The sequence below is a fragment of the Aptenodytes patagonicus genome, chromosome 6 (assembly GCF_965638725.1).
Source record: "Aptenodytes patagonicus chromosome 6, bAptPat1.pri.cur, whole genome shotgun sequence".
NCBI classification, from domain to species: Eukaryota; Metazoa; Chordata; class Aves; order Sphenisciformes; family Spheniscidae; genus Aptenodytes; species Aptenodytes patagonicus.
The window spans coordinates 49,296,432-49,317,058 of NC_134954.1; the positions used below are offsets into that span (position 1 = coordinate 49,296,432).

Below are 20,627 nucleotides of genomic sequence, written 5' to 3' on the forward strand. Positions count from 1 at the left end.
ATTTTTTTACCTAACGCAAGTACAGAATTGTTTTCTCCCCCTGCCATGCTCTAGAAGTGGAGTTGCACACATGTACTTGAGCTGCCTCTGACTGTGCTCCCTGAGATTCCTTTCCTTTTATCTGTGTGCATCTGATAAGTTTCCTTACAGTTTGTAGTACTGAAAGTTTAATTCATAGTACATTGGGTTTCCAACCTGCTCACTGGCTCATGGGAAGAATATGAGGAGTTTTAGTGATCTTTTCTTTAGAGAGGATCATTTGCTAAAGTAAAATTTTCTACGAGTCTTTAAGGGAAGGGGTTTTTTTGTTGTTTCTTTGGTTTTTAACATGCAGAAATGTAAATTTTCATGTTTTGTAAAATTCTGTTACATACAGTAACTCAGTGCATGATAACATTCTTCAACAATATTTGTTTTTATGAAAGTTTTTCAGTATTACCTTATTAAGTAAAAATTGTTGTGTGATTTCGTTCATCTCTGCCCTATTTTTCCTATCTCTCAGTATGAGCTGTTCTGAAATTATGTTCATGTACTAGAAGACAAAGTGCCAAGTACCTAATTTAGTACTCAACACTTACATCCAAATTTCACTTGTTGTATAACACCAAATACTGTAAAGATGAAAAGCTCAAGAAATCCTTGCCTCAGACTAGAAAATTATCAGCACTTTGGATTAGACAGTATTATTCCTACTCCGTTTAAATAGTATCTTATTCTCAAGGTGGCCTGAATGACTTTAACAACCTATTTGCAATGTGTGCAACCTCCGTGAATGAGATCAGTATTGCAGCCTGATTGCCCATGGCTTCTGATGTATGTGTGCAGAAAAGTGATACAGGAAGAGGGTTACAAACTACTTGTGAACTATGCAAAACAACAACAAAGCAAGGACCAGAGTGGGATTTTAAAATACCTCTGTGGATTAGAAACATGTCCCATGATTAGGCTCCTAGGGCTTTTGGATGTGTTTGAAAATCCTGGCCATTCTGACTAAGATTTCAGAAATCTTTTAAGTTAAGAATAAACACAGTTAATTATATTTGAGACTACTCTTTCAAAATGCATTAAAGTTTGTACACAACAGTTTTGATAAAGCAATGAGAAATTACCTCCCGACATTCCAAAATGTTTTACTTTTTAATTATAAGTACAGACATAATTCCTTTCTTTGGCAAAATAGTTAGGTTTTTAGCCATGACATTCATTCTTTCTTGAAGAGGATTTCTGACATGCAGGGTGAACACTAAATACTGAGTAACTGAACACCGAGAAACACTGAATCTCTGTAAAATAAGAACTCTTCTACACCAAAGGTTACAATTTAAACCTCCTAAATGCTTAATAAACATAATAAACCATAAAGTCAGGAAGCTTTAAGGACATCCATAGACTAGCAGACATAGTGATGAATTTTAACCAGCTCAGCCACTTACTCCTAAAAATGGCTTTTCTCTGAGAGTGAAGAGCTCTGGCTTATTGCCTCTAAAAATAGCTCGTATTTCTTATCCTCTTTCAATTCACTGTCGCTAACAATGATTGTGATTAGTGTTAGTATATACCCTGGAAGCCAGCTGCTGTTTGTAAAGTTAGAAATCCAAGCCGTACAAAGAGGAACCTATACAGAGAATGTATTTAAAAATCCGTAACTGACCAGTTCTTGTTAACATAGAAAGATTTTCTATTTAGACACACAGAAAAAAATGTTATTGGGAAACTCCTTTCAATTTATTCTCTTTCCATATGATCCCCCTTCTGATCCCCCGAAGAAAACTACAGAAGTTTTTTCTCAAGAACATGCTCGTTAACACCTCCTGGTCAGAACTTGCCTAGAATCTAGAATCACCCCATATGGGGAATGCACACAAAAAGTGTAAAGCCGTCTTTGCCTTCCCCTTTTCTAAGACTGCACGAAGTAACAGCTACAGTACAGGACACCCATTTCTTGATCTCTGACGTACATTACCATCTAACCTCCTTTATGCTGTTAACATTTTGCTAATAGTTCATTCTGAAGCTGGAAATGAAATGTAAAACTAATATAAGCAAAAATGGTGGTGGTACCAAATGTAGCTGCTTCTACAGGCTAACGCTAATAAACCCTGTGGCCAAAGAGCAAGCAAGTTGCAGGGAGACAGTAAGTAATCAAGTCTCATTAGAAAAATCCCTGTTCTTTCTTTTTTTGTTGCAAGCAGAAGAAAGCCGCATGGAGCTGCAAATATGCTTTCAGCAGAACGTGAGGTGCTTTGTACAGGAGTTATTCAAAACGTCACTGACTATCAGCACTCTTTCTGTAAGTTCCATAGTTAGCGTTTCAGAGTCATGTTTTTTCAGAGCTGTTATGCCTCATATGATAACTAGTATGGTAAGTACAGTTGTTCCTTTTCTTCAGCAAGGGCCACAGCAGTAATCCCTGACCAGATTGAGCCATCAGGCATCAGAGTATGCTGTAGACATTCCACCAAACCTGCTCAGAGGTATGGCACAAGCACCTAACATGACAGGTAAGTTGGTTCTCGTCTCATTCCCCTGCAGCCACAGACGTGACCGGAGACATGCCCATCTCCATTCTGCTGTTGTGTGCCTTCTGACTGAAGCTACAGAGACAGGATCAAGATTCATACCCTTGTTATTGCACATGAGACTCGGGCCAGACCCCGTGGACCCATTTCCTGTGTAGAAAGGAGGGTGTTCCCCCTGTATTATGGAGGCTTGGGGTCTACTGCCAGCCAGAAACCATTTCTCCTTCACAAAATTAAATAAATTTGTCAGGAAACCTTGTTCGTTTTTAAGAAACCTGGGCAGCAAGATACTGACCGCAGATAGCTTTGCTTCCCATTAAACATTTCTCAGGTAGCTACTCAGGCAATGCAGCCTTTAGGCTTCTATTTTATTTTATTTTTTACAAGAAAGCCCTTATTTCCTCAGTAGGAAGGAAAGAACAAGTTATGAAGATTGTATTTAATAGAAAATAAAAAGTAATTAAACAAAGTAATAAAAGTCACTGCAGAGTTTGCTCCAGGACATACAATCCAACAGCCTCTAGTACTTGGAAGGATATGATAAGATCAGGGTATGCTTTATTGTTTCTACCTGAGCACTAAGAAGCATATGAAAAAAAGACGCAACCCCCCCATCCCCAGTTTCTTCAGAATCTTGCAGATTCGTACTGCTGTCTCTCATTACAGACATGTCACTCATGCAAAGACCTTCATAAAACAAAGACTTTTTTTTTTTGTAATTTAACTGAAGAACTTCAAAATTATTGCCAACACAAGATAGCTATTTAAAAAACTGGTTTATACACCCTTTGATAAGTATGAATATAATAAAACATAGATCCTTCAAAACCTGCTAGGCGCTGCCTACGCAGAGTGCCAGGCTTTCAGCTTGTGCTAATCAGTAAATGCAGTCTCATGGGTTTGGGCTATTTGGGACTCAAGTTTCAGATTCTATTAAGAGCACAGTTTAAGGCTTTGTTGCTAATTGTTTCAGAAGAAACAATCACTCCTCAGTTCAGGATTAAAAACTAGTCTTTGTGTTTAAAAAGACATTTCAAATTTTTATGCTAATAGCAGGTGAATGTGGCTACCTTCAGAAGCCGGTGAATGGTGGCTCACATACTGACTACTGTAGATCTTTTGTTTGTTTCTGTGATGTTTTGAACGTGCACTGAATGCTTACATTTTTCTGTCACTTCCACTTCCCAAACCTCCTGATACTGTTTATCAACATAGAAGGGACTTTTCCCACTGTTTTGCCAACATGAATCTGGCTGTATGACAAATACATAAGGCTTTAAAGCAGTAGATGTCTCTGCTGCTTATCTGTGAATACAATGATACCATCTTGTTATGATCATAAAGCTCCACATACAAAACATTCTCCAGTTTTTATTTACAATTCATCACTGCCAGCCTACATTAATCCCATTGCATATAGTTATTTGCTTATTTACTGTATATACCATTTATGAATTGCAGTGGTCTGCAAGTTACATCTCTAGCCACTTACGCTGGATAGTGCTAGTTTACACTAATTTAACTACTCACATTCATTTTTGTGCTACAGGTAAAAACAATTGTCTGTCTGTTGCACGGTGATGTGGAAGCAAATAACAAGCAAGGTAGCAGAGTAAATCACTCCAGGTGGAGGGTTTCCAGCCTGCCCGTGCAAGGCTGTGCCTGGCAGCATCTCCCTGTGCCCAGTGGCAAGCGGAGCAAGAGCGGAGGTGTGTAGCGGGCCCATGGGGTGCTGCACAGGATGGCCACTGTCATACCTGGTGGCACCTGGGACCAGTGTCATGGTGATGAGCTGGTGTCCACTTGAAGTGTGTGGGGGTTTGGTTTGTTTTTCTCTGAAGGCTGATTTTTCTGGAAGTGCAGCAGCTGAAGCTGGAAGCAGTAACTCTATTGTGAGAGCACTGCTCTGCCTGTAACAAAGGCTCTGTTGTGTTGGCACGCAGCACAGCACCCAAAGCTCAGGATGTTTTCAGCCTATTTACTTTTATTCGGATTTGAGTAAATCTGGCATGGCTGCTGGAGAATAATAGCATATATTAAGGCCTGTTTTAATCAAATGGATCCTTGATACAAAAATGTACTGTGATTTCTTTCTACTGGCAGTTTGCATGGCAAAGGCAATTAACTACAACTCTGAACTGCCGGTATGACCTTAAACAAAATTAATCATCTCAGATTCTGTCCTGGCAAATCACTCAGCAGAGTATACACGGAAAAGGAAAGTCTGAAAACCTGTTACAACATCTTGATACTCACACTAGCACAGCTCCAGCCGGAGTACAAATGAGAGTGACTTTTGGGTTGCTCTGTCTTAGAGCGTTGGAAGCTGCTGCAAGAGTTCTGCCCCTCCTGTCTGCAGGAGAAGAAGCCTCGTTCAGTCATTGAGAAGAGATTCCAGTTGTGACCAGGCAAATGGAGAAGCTGGATCTATGTCCTTTTGGCCTAAATTTCTCTTCTCTCAAACGTGACTATGAGAAATTTTATTAGGATTAATTAGTTCATGTGTACGGGAAAGTTTGAGATCCACAAGCCAAACCAAAAGCACCAAAAGTGCACAATCTTGTCATAAATAGATGTACTTCCATTTATTCTATAGGCTATGTGATAGGAATGGTACACAGAATGTAATGTCTGCACTATGGAGGCTTTTAGGAGTGTGAAATAACAAAGAAAAACTCAGTATGGCAGTCAGCTGTAGTTTTCCCTTTGTTGATTTTACTTTTGCTCCTTTTAAAGATTAAAGATGTATGTTTTAGTGCCTTCCACTGAGTTTTCACTTGTGCTGGACATCGGTGCTGGGCATCAGAGCACTTATCTGGTGTTCTCAAATACTATTTGTCCTACAGTCAGAGATTACAAAGATACAGCCTGTGGGATCTTAAGTAAATGTTGATGAATAGTGAAAGCTTCTTTCTATTGTCTTACCTTCTGACCACATGTATGCAATAAAAAAGCATAAATGTAGAAGAGTGACTTAAAAGTTGTATCTGGCACGTTCTTAAAACATTAGTGCACACACTTAAAATATTGTTAAAATTCTCCTCTTTTAATAGAGTACAAAATAATTTATATGGTTCTCTACAGCAATTACTTTTGGTGGGAAGCTGATGAAGATCACTTATCTCTGTTTATCTCTACAGGTTGTCAGGGAAGTTTTTTTGCTCTTCTTCTTTTGCTGCTGCTGTTTTAAGTATTCTTCTAAGAAAGACCTGACAGAGAAGGTGTGTTCTTGAGGCCGACAGGCTTTGGCTGATAGGCCTCCTCTGCAAATTTTAATGACAATTCTTTCTTTAGTTCTTGCATGTCCAAAGGGTTGGGTTGCTGAGAGAGGGACAGCTTTCTGAGTCAGCAGAGGCCAGGGATGAGGTCAGTACCACAGGCGTGCTCCGATGGTGATGCTGAGGGCGATTGCTACAGCAGATGTTGACTGTCCACCACCAGGAAAGGGGGCGAACAGTGGTGGTTTTGCAAACTGTGTTTTGAGGGGAGAAACCAAGCAGTTGCAGCCTATGTGAGACAGTTTTCATATTTGGAATGAGATATAGTAAATGATACTCAGTCGCTCCGCAAATAACAAGAGCGAATTTACAAGATAAAAAGAGTTTGCAGAAGCCAATTTTTTTTAAAGAGCCATTATGTAGCCTAAAAATGATGTGTTCAGCAGGAGATTTAAGACTGACAGCAACTTGACCTAGGGCGGTTAGACTGAAAGCAAGACAAGTGTCCTGGCTGGCTTTCTTCACAGCGTTTCTTTCCACATTTTTGCTTGTATTACTTTAGTCTTGGCATGACACAGTTTCAGGATGTTTGTCCAGGAGCCTGGACAGACGATAGGTTATTAGCTACAATCTGGGGGAAACAAAATATGCGTTAAGTGTTGTGATTACTGAAACACTGATGGCAGGTGGAAGCTGACATCTGCCCAACGCAGTATCAACGACCAGTTTTCACCCGTGGTCAGTTTGACTTGCATTCAACACACACTCACACACACGTATCTCCAAATAGTAAAGCACGACTACTGTTATCTTAACAGGACTGCTAGTGCTAAAAAACCTGTAGTCAAGTCAGCCTCCAGCCTGTCCTACGCTGGATTTTTACAATGGCCCCTCAGTTACTGACAGGAGGCCGGGGCGGCGGGAAGGGGGCCCAGGCGGGGCCGGGCCGGGCGGTGCCTGGCGGGGCCGAGGCCTGCGGGGCGCAGCGCTCGGCACCCCCTAGCGGGGCGGCGGCGGCGCATTGTCTCCCGGTGGGGTGGGGCTTCGTGTTGCCGTCTCTCGGCCGGGCCGGGTCCCGCGTAGCTGCCGCGGCGGCTCCGCGGGAGGGGCGGGCGGTAGCTCCGCGCCCCGCAGGCGCGGGGGGGGGGGCCTGAGGCGAGAGCAGCGGAGCGGAGGCGGGCCCGGCAGCGCTTGGTGCTCACTGTCTCTTTGCCGACGGGGGAGGGGTGGGAGCCGCCTCCGTCCCCGGGGGCTGCCGCCGGCCCAGCGAGGCGGTACGAGGCGGCCGAGGGCAGCCGCCGCAGCCTAGCCGGAGCGGGTGGGTCCAGGCTCCGCCCCGCGTCCGCCCGCCCTGCCGCCGGCGTCCTCCCAGCCCGGGCACCCGTAGCACCGCAGCTGGGTGAGTAGCCGCGTCCGGAGGGGCTCTTCCCTCGCCCCAGCCCAGCGGAGGGACGGCCCCGGGCGCAGCGCAGGCCCTGCGGCCTGGCAGCGCTTTGTTTCCCGGGCGGCGTCGTTGGAGCTGTGGGGCGCCCCGCTCCGTCGGGCGGCGGCTGGCTCCCGGCCCTCCCGGGGGGCGGCGGTGGCCCGGCCTTGCGGCAGGGCAGCCCTCCCGCGCCCGGACTCCCTGGCCGGCGCCGCATCCCCGCGGCAGGCGGGCGGGCTAACGGGGTACCTGACGGCTGGCTGCGGAGCTCGCCGCCTCCTCCTCCCCCCCGCTCCCGTTTCCCTGCCCCTTTGTGGGTCCCGCCGGCTGTTCCCGGGCCGGGGGCACGGCAGGTCGGTACAGCCCAGGGGAACCCCCGCAACAGGTTTGGGTATTGTTCGTGCTGCCGCTACATATGTGGCCGCGGTGGCGGGGGGGCTCCCGGGTGGCCGCTGCCGCCTCGCCGGGGCCTGTCTTTGTGCGGGCGGCGGGCGCGGGAGGGCGGCGGCCCCCTCCCGCCGGGCCCCGCCGCGGCAGCCCCGCGGGTGCCACGGCAGGCTGGGGAAGGAAGGAAGGAGAGGGCTTTGGGCAAGGGAGAGCTGCCCGGAGGGAGATGGGGGCGGGAGCCGGCTCCCCGGCTCGCCGATCCGCTCGGCTTCTCGTGGGGATTTTCCCCGTGCGTCGCCACTGGTCAGTGCGGCGGCGGGCTGGTGGGGACGAGTCACGGCCGTGCCTCTGCCTCGGCGGCGGGCGCTCCTGGGTTTCTGGAAGCGCTGCCTGGTCGGGAAGCTGATTCACTGCTGAAGCAGTGGTTGCTCAGAGCCACGGTTGCCATTTCTTTGCTTTTTGACAGGTCTATTGTCTAGCAGTTTTGCCTTTCTCCCCATAACTGTAGTGTCCCTTGCTAGCCCTTAACAGAGCTTTTTAGCCAGGCAGTTGTAGGAACGAGGTGCTCTAAAGCACCCTTTTTCTTGAAGAATTTGTACGAGCGTATGAAAGCAACTGTTTAAGAGTGGAGACGATTAGTGGAGAATGGTTCTTTTGGTTTTTGAGTTTTTGTAATTTTTTTAATGAGCAAAATTGGTAAGCCTTACGTGGATGGGTATTAGTAGATGCTTTTGTCAGTAGTTCTTTCATCTTTCTTCATCCCAAAGGAAATACTGGTCCTCTGCATTTTTAGTATTGCAGTGTCTGCATTGCCCTAACGATTGGATGTTGACTTTGTTCACACATTAAAATTCACTGTGATGAGGAAGTACTGGGTTTTTTCCCCCCCTTTCCCCATTCTGTGACATTGTCTGTTAAGAATTATTGTGTAGTAAATAATGAAGACTGTTATTACATTATAGGAACAGTGATGGTGGTGAACTTCCGTGCTAATAAGGGTTCTCATTTTTCTGAACGTGAGTTTTTATAGTCCTAGTTCCATTGTCTATGCCAAGCAGAACCTTAAGGAGGAGAAAAGGGGGAAGGTGGACCACAGAATAGAACTGAAGCTTGGTCAGAGAGGCCTACTGCTTGCTGGTAAGGTGCTGATCATGCTTTACTCTGTCAGGGGGGAAAAAAAAAACCCAAACCCAAAAAACTTCACCAAAAGTAGGAGCCATTACAATGTTCTTTTAGTGATGGATTTTAGGATTTTGCGCAATTCTTTACATCATAGATTGCTGCTTGAAGAATCCTGTAAAATCACCTCAGCCAACTTTTTTTCTTAAAGTAGTATGCTAATAGACGGTATTTTATTTGCAGTTTAGATGATCAGTAACATCAGTTTTCCTAGAAACAAAAGTTAAGAAAAGTAAATATATGTATAATTTCTTACAAGAAACAGTGCCATGATGTCTCCTGGAGTTGTAGGCTATAATTCTAAATTGGCTGTGGAATTACATTTCTCAGTAAAGCTTATGTAAATGGGAAATGTACATGGTTTTGTTATTTTCCAGCAGCAGAATAAAGTAGTCAGGTGAAGTTCAGCTCAGTTTCAGTTGGCTGCTGCTTGGGAGTGGTAGTAGGGAGGGGAAATGGAGGTACTTATGGAAGACACTAGATACATTGATGGTGAACTTTAATACAATGCTACATAACTGTCAAGAGTCCTTAGGAATAGAGTGTGAAGAGGAACACCTTTATTCCCCAGTGACTATGAGTGGTTGGGGAAATATAGAACACCTTCAATAGGTAGCTTCTGATAAAGTAGGCAAAGCCTACCCTAGGGTCTTGTAGGGATAAGAAATGATGTTGCAGCACTTCTACCGTGTCTCTGTTCAAGCTATCTTGAGCACTTTTTATTGATGTTCTTGTTCCTGATCTATGGGTGTGTACTCTTGCCTTCCCTCCATCTTTTTGAGGCCACTAGTTTATTTGCCTGACTAGAAAACTTCCGGTAATGTAAGGGTTTTTTAAATTTAAAACTTGTAGGAGAGATTACTGTAATGACTGCTGCATCTGAGTAACTGTAAAACCTATGAAATGTGTTTAGCATCTTGGCTTTGCCTGTAACACAGTATATACTAATTCTGAGTTTTTGGGTTTCGTTGGTGGGTGGAATTTGATCAGTTATGAAGTTTCATGCAAGTCTTAAAGCATTTGCTGAGGTTTTACGTTTGATGCTTATCTCTTAATTCTGCATCTTCTAATACAAATAGGGACTATTTACATTTTTTAATTCAAGTTATAATTTGCTTTTTTTAATTTTATAGCAGTGATTACCTTCATTTGTAAGAATACCTTCTTCTTTTCACAAAAAACACTAACACTGTTCTATTTTCAATTTTGCCTAAAACTCTGTGTAGATTACCCCTGACTGAAAGCATACTGCATGAATTCTGGTTCTTGTTACTTTCCCATTGCTTCCGGTGCTGCCTCAGGAGCATTGCCTGCTAATTATAAACAATGTTGATGTCTACCATATGTTTTGGTAGAAAATACGGGATTCCTGCTGTCCCACTCAACTTGAATGCCTAGCTTACAAGTATTTGTGAATATATAATGGAAATGTGGACTCCCCTATCATGTAGCTTTGTAGTAAACCCTTGTTTTCAGCCTCCCCGGAAAGAAAGTTTTAGATTGAGTATTAAGATCTAAAAATATGGTCAAATACTTTTTTCATTTAAATTTGCAGAATCTGGGATCTGGAGCTCAAACTTGTATCCCTAACAGACAGTGTTGCATTGCAGTACCAATGGTAAGTAAGATCAATCTCTTGCAAAAATAAGATCTTTAAAATTTTCACGCAATATATTTGGTTCTTATGAAGCTTTGACACCGATGAATACACTACATAGAACAATGTCTTTGCAGTTGGTTTTGCATAAGCTTATTTAGGCTGTAACTCATGCCTTCTTTAACTTACCTACTTTACTTCGTTTTCATCTTGTGACTTTTAAAAATCCTTAAAAGGTGATATATCATAACCAAAGCTTCTGATACCAAAGTTATGTTACATAGTTTGGCTTAGATACTACAAAATAGTGCAGCTTGTGTTACAGTGTCTCACATAGTGTTAGTGTCTCGCACACAGAGTAGGATTTGCAAATGTATTAGGGGGTGTTTAAGCAGAAGGCTGGAGATATGTGAATTCTAATTTAAAGAGGGAGCTGTGGTTGTGGGTGAGAGTAAGGAAAGATGTTTTAAAAGCATTGAGGTAGATTGTTGCTGCTCTGGGGTTGATAAGCTTGTGCACAGAAGAGAAATGAGAGACTTGAGCACCTTGAGTGAGCAAACGGAAAAATGCACTGGTAAAGCTTTTTATTCTTTAGACTGAGAGTGAGAGATTTTGAAGTGAGGATATCCTTACAGCAGACTCTAAACTCAACAAGGAAGCAAGTGAAAATCAATATGGAGTGTTGTTTTCCTGTTTCTAGGTGAGAAGATGAGCTGCTGCATTTTGGACAAGCTGAAGTTTGGAACGCTGGGACATAAAGAACCCATTAAGAAGGAAATTACAATAGTTAAGAGGAGATGAAGGTATGACTTAGGGCTTCGCAGAATCAATGGTTCAAGGGAGATAGATGTAGTAGGCATGTGAGAATTCAGAGCCAAGCTAAACTCCTATGGTGTTGGCAGAGTTTAATTTGAGGTGTGTTCTTAGAGAGATATCATGAAGGATAAATGTTGACCAGGCTAAGTAAGGCCAAAAAAAAAAAAGTGTTGGAAGAATAAGATAAATGGATTTGATGTTAACTTGATGTTTTAGTCACTAAATGATATGTACGGCTGAACTTGAGAAAATAAATAGCCCTTCTTGAGGGAGAGGGTCAGGATGGACACGTAATACGTAGATGAAAGGTGCCATGACTTATCTACTTCTAGGTGTTGGTAAGAGCGATGGTTTCTTTCTAATCGGTATACCCTCAATGCGGGTTGTCTGTTTTCTTTCTGCTAGCATAGTGTTTGCTAATGCTTTCATGTTACATTCTAATTTGGCCCTAGAAAATAGTATCAGTGGAAAATCTGTGAGTGTTACATCTATACAAGATGCTCCGGGTAGCAGTTTAGAGAGCTTGATTTTACATTCTCTGAAGCGTGTGACCATTTATTTATTTATGATAGTGGAATGCTAAATGTTTTATTTTGAGGGGATGGGAGAGAGGGAGAGGTGCTGTGCAGGTGGTTGCTGTGGCCAATTTAATTTGTGGTTTGCAGCTGAAATGTTCAGAATTTTTAACATGACCACAAAACCTGAAGACATCTGTGCAAATTAAGGAAAGATTTATTTCTCTTGCACGCAGTAATTCAAGGGCAGCATAGATAACTTTTTATTTTGTATAGCAATGAATTTGTGTAATTCTGAAATATTTTGAAACTTAAAAATGTGAATGAACAAGGTATTTATATACCAGATCTGGCATATTTCAATCTCTTCTACTTTCATGTTTGGTTAAGATTAGCAAAGTTCTCAAATTACTTATTTATTCCTCATGAAGGGATTTTTATTGTTATCCTCATTGTGTCTACCTTGTGTGTTGTACAGTGAGGTGGAGGGGGGGAAAGCCACTACCATAATTTTTTTTTTTTTTTTTTTTTTTAAATACAGAGGAAATTGTTCAGGATGTTTCAAGGTCCACACAAAATCCTACCCTTGTGCTGGGAACTTTTTTGGTCAGGTATCAAACCCAAAGTTTTAGCCTTTCATTTGTTTTCTTCTTGTTTTGGGTCAGTTTTCTCCACCTAAAAAGGATGACTGCTTTTGTATCTGCTATGCTTATGTCTACACACCCCACCCTACTTTTCTTCTCAAACAATCCCTTGCCCCTTCATACCCCCTGCCACTCTATATGGCTTTTGGTTTAGAAGAGCATTTCTTTTTGCTTCCATTCGGTCGTAGTGTCACTGTACTGGGCTGAGAAGTGATTCTGAGGGCCTGAGCCACACGCACTTGTAACCAATGCCAAGTATGTGTATTGTTACGAGGTTGTAGATTGTTTTCTTATATAAATGTTATAAAAGGAACAAGAAGTTCTAATCTTGCACTCCAGAGGAAAGTTATTTTTCATTTGTTCCAGACTGCCAACAGTTGCACTCATCAGCGCAGCTGCTTGTCTTTTGACTCGGCTGCTTATGGCCTGGAATTGTCCAATCTCTTTCCTCCCACTGTCGTAGTTAGTTAGTTTTATGAAGTACTGAAGGCATAAGAGCCCTCTGTGATCTTTCATCACAAACTGGTTTTGGACAGTTCCTTAAAGAACCGGTGACAAGATACTTGTTTCCCCCAGCTCATTCTTGCAAGCTTTTATGACTTGTTTGGTTTTTTGTTTTTAGTAGAGGGAGCTAGAAGAGGAGTTTGTAATTTTATTCTACTATTCATTGATTACTTTTCTTCCCTCCAACCTGTGACTCAAAAACGATTTCTGTGGGAGAATTTACAATCTGTGTGATTTCTGTCTAATTTCCACATGGTCTCTGACTAAGTAAAATTTTAAGAGCTGAACCTGAGATTTTTTTTTATGGGTCTTAGGGAAGTGTGACGAGGAAGAGAAAATGTCTGTGCTATGCTTTAAATATAGCATTTCGATTGACCTATTGCTACGTAGAAAATAGTGGAAGAAGCAACCTCCCAAATTGCATCGTTTTGTGTATTCTGTGGTTACTTGATGCTGTGAAGTGAGTTGGAACTATACCAGATGACTGCAACTTCTGCTGTTTTGGCTGCCTGTTGCAAGGAAGGGTATAAGGTAGATCAGAGTCTTCTGTTGCCTGTGATAACATCCTACAAGGGCAAGCTATATGGTTCTGCAGGAAGGTAAACATAGGATGTCCCTCTGTAAATGTGGTGGAAAAGGAAATGTGGAGATGCATCCAAAACCTGTGACTTATTTTCTCTACTATTCTAGATTAAAGAAGCCTGAAAACTGCTCTGATTTTACATATAGCGTATGTGTTTGGCTTGGCCTGAGGCTGGAAAGGGTAGAAAACTCTAGCAAGCTATCATTTTTTATGTTATGCCTCGTGGTATCATTACAAACTTTCTGCATGTGTTCCTTTGGGTTGGAGCAAGACTGCTGTCTGTGGACATGTCCTTTGAATCCAGGGAAGTGCTATTCTTTGAGAGTGCTAATTGCTGCACAGTATCCTGTGCTTGCCCTTCTTGTATGAAAAGACTGCGGTGTCGGTATTGTGTTTCACAGCTGTACATGCAGATGTTATTGCGCATCCTTAGTTATATTGTTTCTGTGCTCAGTACTCTTCCTTCTTTTCTTTCCTTCTGACACTTGCTCTAAGCCTGAGGAAAAGCTCTACGATTCTGTGAAATGAATAGTTGACTGAGATCAAAGTTAAAACTTACGAGCACAATGTCTTTTTCTTCTCGGATGGCATAACCTCCCTTATTCACTTGTTCTCCATTTGCTGGTTCACTATTCATTATATTGCTCATCACTTCTTTTTGCCACTCATGTTTTACTTCACTTCTCACAAAATGCTGAGGGGGGGGAGAAAGGTGGGAAACGAATATGGAAGATGGGTTAAATAGAGGAAGTAGTTAAGAGACAGCTCTTCTAAATTCTAGTATTAGCTATAATTAGAAGACAAAGTGTACGAGGTAAGCCTTGAACCTCTGGGTGAAAATGGGGCAGAAGAAATGGAGTTTTTCAAGCTTAAATTTGGTCTGGCTGTGACAATGTGCTTTTGGATCATGGCCTAGCAAACTGTTTTAACAAAGGTTTAACCAAAAGCAGAGCACGTTTTCAATCTGTCCATCTACCATCACAAGTTGCTGACATAGAGTACTAACTGTGTATATGTCATGGAACTGACATTGTATGGTTGCTTTTTGCTTTAAAATTAAACAAGGCTTACATACTGATGAAATGTACTGACTATAGCTTTTATTTTCTTAATCCTTTAGTGTAAATTAACAGGTTATGGAAGATCAGGAATATTTTCTTTGTGTACACCTTGAAAATCAGGCACAATATAACTTCAGTATGCCCTTTTTTATGGATAGTTTTTACAGATAGTCAAAAAGAAAGTAATCATAACTGAACAAAATGGTTGAAAAAGCAAAAACCTTGATTTGATCTTTTCTAAATATGTGGAGTTACCTTTTCTCCTGAGGTCTTAAAGGGCTCTAACATTAAAAATTTATTAGTGCTGCTCATAATATGTTAAAGAGTAAAAACCAAACACTGCATTTGAGTACCTAAGCTGGTGTTCATCTGTCAGGTTTTATTGTTATTTTGAAACTGTCCAGCTGAGTAACCCAGTTCCATGTGCTCTTTAATTGAAGACAGCATTAATGAATGAATGCTTACAGCCTTTTTCTATTTTTGGGCAGGTTTGGTGTGCTTCTCAAATTACCCTGGGGTATCAGCCCTGGAGATGCCTTCATTTGTGTTCTGTCTTTGTGCCACTTAGGATGTCATCTATCCCACAGCTTTAATGTAGCTTTAAAGGAAGGTGAAATAGTAATCTACATAGATAATTGTGATATTCAGCTTTCTCTCTGTCTTTTGCACATGGATTTTATTTCTGTGTAGGACAGATGAACTTTTTTTAAGCTGATCCAGGGAAAGTGTGGGGTAGTGTTTTGTGGGTTGAAGTTAGCATCTGAAAAAACCTCTATGCTGGCTTCAGGGAATGAAGCTGTTAATTTTGAAGGTCTGCAATTCAGAAGTTGATTTCAAAAGAAAAAAATAATTTCATCCTATATGATTGAGGCTTTTCTTCCCCCCCCCCCCCCCAGTACTTCAGAATGTCTATTGTTATTTGTGCTATTGTTTCTGCCTGGACTTGCAAGCTGCTACAGTTTTGAATGTAGCTGCCCATCTGCTTCTTGGTTATTCGTAGGCAGATCTATGGAGTTCCTTCTAATCTCTCAAGTCTTCAAAAACATTAATGAATTAAATATCACAATACTCTTGTAAAAAGGGAATTAATATATAACATCTCCATTTTACAGATGGAGGGACTGAACAAAGACTAAAAGGCATAAATGACTTGCTGAAAGCCATATGTATATTTCATAGCAGAACAAGGAATAGAAACCAGATTTTTTTTCCCCTGACTTTTAGTCCTGTGTTTAACAGACCAGCTACGCTCTCTTGCTTGGTACGTGATGAGGGAATGAAGAAAGTACTCATTCTTTGAAACTTGCAATAGATGCTCATGAACAGACTAACCCATTTAAAGACCTTGCACCATGTACTGAGAGTATTAAATGTTTCAGATCTAATAATTTGGGTAAACATGTTTATATTAATTCTCATTGAGCCTGAATTTGTTTTGATTGTTAATGGTTTTGACCAGTGGTTCTCACTGGGTTGCTTAGAAAGAAAACACCTGTTAATTGCAGAGCAGCTTCTCTCTCAAATCTTCAGGACATCTTACTTCCAGTCATCTAGTCAATGTGAGTCTGTCAACTTCTCCCTCTGCCCTCTCTCTTTAATAGACTTTTAAAATGGTTTTAAACAGTGTCTGGACATTGGTTCTTATTTAATTTTTTTTTATTAGATGAGCCTGAAGATGTGTAACAGAAAATGCAGGTAATATTCTTCATTCATCAGAAATTATGCACTTTAATGCTGAATTACACACAATTTATATTATGTGGGGGTTTTGTGGCTTTTGGCTTTTTTTTTTTTTGACATAATTTCTAGAATTTTAAACTATGTTGGGTAAAACAATGTAATTTACAGTCTTTCCAGAAACTAGATATGATAGAGGATGCAGCCTACCAAGTCATGATTTGATTTTGCATTGGAGTACAGCCTGAAATATTGTTTGCATTTTTATGTTCTGTAAATTTTTTTTTTTTTACTATTTGTTTACTGTCTCCTCAGCCTCCCATTCTCCCCCTAATGTATACCTATTTCATTTAAGTTTGTATTTGGGAGAATTTTCTTCACCAGTAGTATTAGTTTCTGCTTGGTGGGGGGGTTGGAAGAGTTTTATATTTCACTGGAACACCTTTCAAATATTTAGGTGTTAAATACGCATATTATGTGGATTTAGTCTTGCCACTTTTCTGTGGAAATCTTCAAAAGAATGACTACTTTGTTGGAGATTAACATTGCTGTATTGAATTAAAGACCTGGAAGCCCAGGTCATTCTAAACAAGTTCAGTGATGTTCTTCAATTTAGTTATTTTATTTAGCATGTTTAGCATGTTTCCTGTGTACAAACATTTTACAATTTGGCATATGGTATTTTAATTGACAAAATAGATTGCAGGTGGGCATGCAGCACTCTAGATTGTTTCTGAAATTCAGCACAGATTTAACCTCTTTAACTTGTTTCATATCTGTAAAATTTGAGCATATAAAAGTTATGTCTTTTGTTTTGGAAGTGATAAAATGCAGCTTCTTGAAGTATTTCACTTTCCTCAAGTGAAATCTGTTTCTTCAGTGCTCGTTTTTCTTCTGTAGCTTTTTTTATTTAATGAGTCCAAATGCCTCTTTTTATTGATGAATAGACACTGGATCTGTTTCAGCTAAATAGCGGTATGACATTGAGCAACCCATCATTCTTTCCTCATTCTAAATTGGGAGCTTGGTGGCCAGTTTAAGAGTCTGTCGTTTTGTCTTCCTCTGAACAAGTTAAAAAGACTTTACATTTTATTTGTAGGTCTAAATATACTTATCTGCTTTTTAGCAGTATACCTTTTTAAAACACCTTTGACAGCTCCCAGGGGAAAGTAGATGCCAGCTCTTTTGAAATTGTTTCACTTTCCAATATTAAAAAAAGACATTTAGTTTAATTCATCCTGAGATTCTCTGGAGTGTTAAAAGATAGAGAGGGATGTTAAACGTTATTTTTAAACCTGAAGATTTTTTTCTGGTATGTTCTGATAGCCTGCTCTGGTGAGAGTTTTCTTCTAGATGGAGCACATCAAAGCTCTCACAGAAGAGAGGTAATTGAAAACTTCAGGAGTTTCTGGAACAAAGGCTAGGTGTTTGAAATTATTGGCAATTGTTCTGACTCACCTCCCTCCACTCTGAATGAACAGAATGCTTCCTTTGGTTCCAGGAAATACTGAACAAAAGAACTGTTTTGATCCATGGACAGTGCCACTACTGTGGCAGAAAGCCAGGCAGTGCTTTCATATTAAATACATTGGTCTCTTCACAACAGCAAAGAAACATGCTCCCTAGAGTCAATAAGTTGATGCAAACTTTTTTTCATATGTGAAAGTATGAAGATAATGAATTGTGTGTGTAGGTTTGGGCTTTCTTCATTGATTATAATAAAGAGCCATTTGTAATAATTTTGAGATATAGCTTGGGGAGGAGAGGGAAAAATCATTACCAGGTACATGTTCCACATCTTAAGAAAAAAAGAATACTGACGAAGTTAAATAGTTTACACAGGGTGGTTTGAGCGTGGTGTTTGAGGGACAAAAATGACTGCCTGAGTCATTCTTGAGTTTTGTGTTTTATACAACAAATAACCTACAAATTTTTGTCTGAAGCATACAGGAAGCTTTAATAGGATGCTTATTTGAGTAATTGCTTGAAGCGCAAGCTGTCTTGGGACTCGGTTTCCTGAAAGAACTGAAAATTGTTTGTTTCCTTCTGTAATATGGGAAATGTGTATTTTATATAATTGGCAAAAATGACACTTAAATATGGACATTGTGGGAGAAGGGGTGGGAATGAACATTCGGAAACATTACACACTGGAACAGGGAGGGACAGTAAAAAGTTGTTGAAATGTTATTTCTGTTTCATAATAAATAATCATTCTTTTTTGTTTGTAATGAAGCTCATTGTTTTAACAAGAAAAGGAATAACTATTCTCTTTTACTTCAGGGTCTCTGTTTGAAGTTCTTTGGTTTTTTTTCTTCTTTTCTCCTAGATCGTTTATAGTTTTGATTCAGTTAACTTCCCCTCCTCAGGGAAAAAAAAGTTCTATTTGTGTGCATGAATGCTGAAGTATCCAGATGGAGAACTTCAGTTGCAGTCTGAAGCCCTATGCCTGCAATTAAAGAAAAAAAAATGTTTTTTATCTGTTTTTTATTTTGATTGGATACTGGTACGTATCTTGAATTATGTATTTCTGTGCAGAATTAGGTGGTTTTATTATATGGATTGATTTGTGCAAGTATGAACTCAGAAAGACTTACAAGCAGATGCCGGTTGCTACTTTGTGTAGGCTGGAAGAGGAGGTTGCACTTCAAGCATTCTGTTGATTGTCAATGAAACACAGAAACTTAATCACACTGAATTGCGGTTCATAATGCAATAAAAATGGGATGAGGGTAAGAAGGGATTTGGAGGCAAAAGGAGCAGAAGCATTTCCAGCTATAGCTTAGACATGCTTATTCTGGCTGTTAGATGTTTTTCTTTAATTTAAGACCTACTAATGGCAGGGTAATGGCAGTGTCCTGGCATAAATGCAGCATAACGTATTTAAATAATTATTTTATTCTTGGTAATATGAGACAGACTATGCAAAAGTGTAGTTTTATTTACACTTATTTTACGTCTGAATGACCAAGCAAACAGATGATCTACCTGTAAATTAATTGTAGTTTAATGGGGTTGGGAAGTAGGACTTTTATATACATTATCTCGGCGTCCTTGGTTGAGATTCTGCTTTGATTTTTTTTTTTTGTTTGTTTGTTTTAATTACGATGAGGAGGAAGAAATCTTTAATTAAAGATTTACATGGAAAACTGCATATGATAATGTTTTTTCTTCAGTTTTTGCAATACTTTGGATTTTGGTTACAGTGTTCTGTGCTTCCTTCAGAAGAATACAAAAGTATTTTGGCCAGTGCTCATTCTAGTGAAACGTTGTAATTGATTTCCCATACGTGACAACTTTAACTTCTTGTGTTTCAGAGCTGTGAAAATTACCTGAAGTAGAATGGAAGCTTCAGTAATATTACCCATTCTGAAGAAAAAACTGGCTTTTCTTTCAGGTACAGTTTGTTTTCCTCAATTGGTTCCTCCCTGCATAATTTGGATGTGATTTTTAGGTTGGTTACTTGTATATGCTGGATGTATTTAACAGAAATACATTGTTGGTTAGCGCTTTGTCATATTTCAAAAGGATCTCTGAAACTTTTAATCTAGTAGCCAAGCTATTGCTGTTGGCCTTTAGCACTTGTTTTCGCTGTAGCCTGTAACTCAACCCACAAAGTTGATGTTATGAGGTTTCAGTCCATATATAAAAGAATGATAATTTAGCAGACATCCAAGAATAATCCTTTCTGGGTTTTTTTAATGTGGTTTTAGAAATACAGAGTGAATAGTTTCAGGATTTTCTTCAGAAAATTTTTCCTTCCTTTTCACCCCTGTCTTTTCTCCAGCATAGAAATGGATGGAAGCAGAATTAGCCATGCATTGCAATATTTTGATTATTGTCAAGTAGTTAATTCAGGCAAGGCTGGAATTATCATTGTATTTATTAAAAATTCTTGAATCTTGGGTTGAAGGTAACTTTCTCTCCTCCATGTGCCAGAGAAAAACAAAAAGGAATACTTAAAATGATGAATGACATTCTCTGGCTGATTTCACTGCTGTCATAGATAGCTGTGTTAGTTCTTGGTGTTTGATTGTGTACTCTAGGGTAGGTAGATAACTTGCAGAACACTTCTCAACTTCACAAATTGACAAGTGTTGCCATAAATAAATATTCTTCTGGTTTAGTTTATTTTAGCTAGCCTAGTTTAGCCTGCTCCAGTCACTTGAGAAGTGAAACCTGTTCCTTTTGTTAATAGAATTTGTTTTGCTTTGAATTTGCCTACTGTCCCCAGCAACTGCAAATCAAACAATTCCTGTTTAAAAACAAACAAACCAACCCCCAAAACTCAACTTACATTAAAGCCTGGGACAGTGGGCAATTTCTTCCATAGTAACAGCAGATGCATAGTATGTTGGTTGTTCAGCATTATACTGCAAGGGGAAGTTCTCATTAACTAGAGTGCATTTTCAATTTGCTATTAAAGCTGCCCGATTCATTTCGAAATATAGATGTTATTAGTGGAAAGTAGTTTATTGAGTGGCAGTTTAAATGCTAGGAACCT

The 20,627-nt window shown here is 40.4% G+C and overlaps 1 protein-coding gene across 6 annotated transcripts in view; it reads left to right on the forward strand.

The window, feature by feature from the left end:
• The first annotated feature begins 7,023 nt into the window (after window positions 1–7,023).
• Window positions 7,024–20,627, forward strand: part of SESTD1 (SEC14 and spectrin domain containing 1) — a 65,343-nt gene continuing 51,739 nt past the window's right edge. Inside the window, exons 1-5 of one of the 6 annotated variants that reach the window (XM_076342511.1) lie at window positions 7,025–7,136; window positions 8,569–8,684; window positions 10,282–10,344; window positions 11,024–11,126; window positions 19,441–19,520. In XM_076342511.1, the coding sequence (XP_076198626.1) occupies window positions 19,466–19,520 (55 nt within the window). In that variant the 5' untranslated portion in view covers window positions 7,025–7,136; window positions 8,569–8,684; window positions 10,282–10,344; window positions 11,024–11,126; window positions 19,441–19,465. Of the gene's footprint in view, window positions 7,137–7,327; window positions 7,514–8,568; window positions 8,685–10,281; window positions 10,345–11,023; window positions 11,127–19,440; window positions 19,521–20,627 lie in introns of those variants that run through there. The other 5 variants (XM_076342512.1, XM_076342513.1, XM_076342515.1 and 2 more) reach the window with 5 other exon arrangements.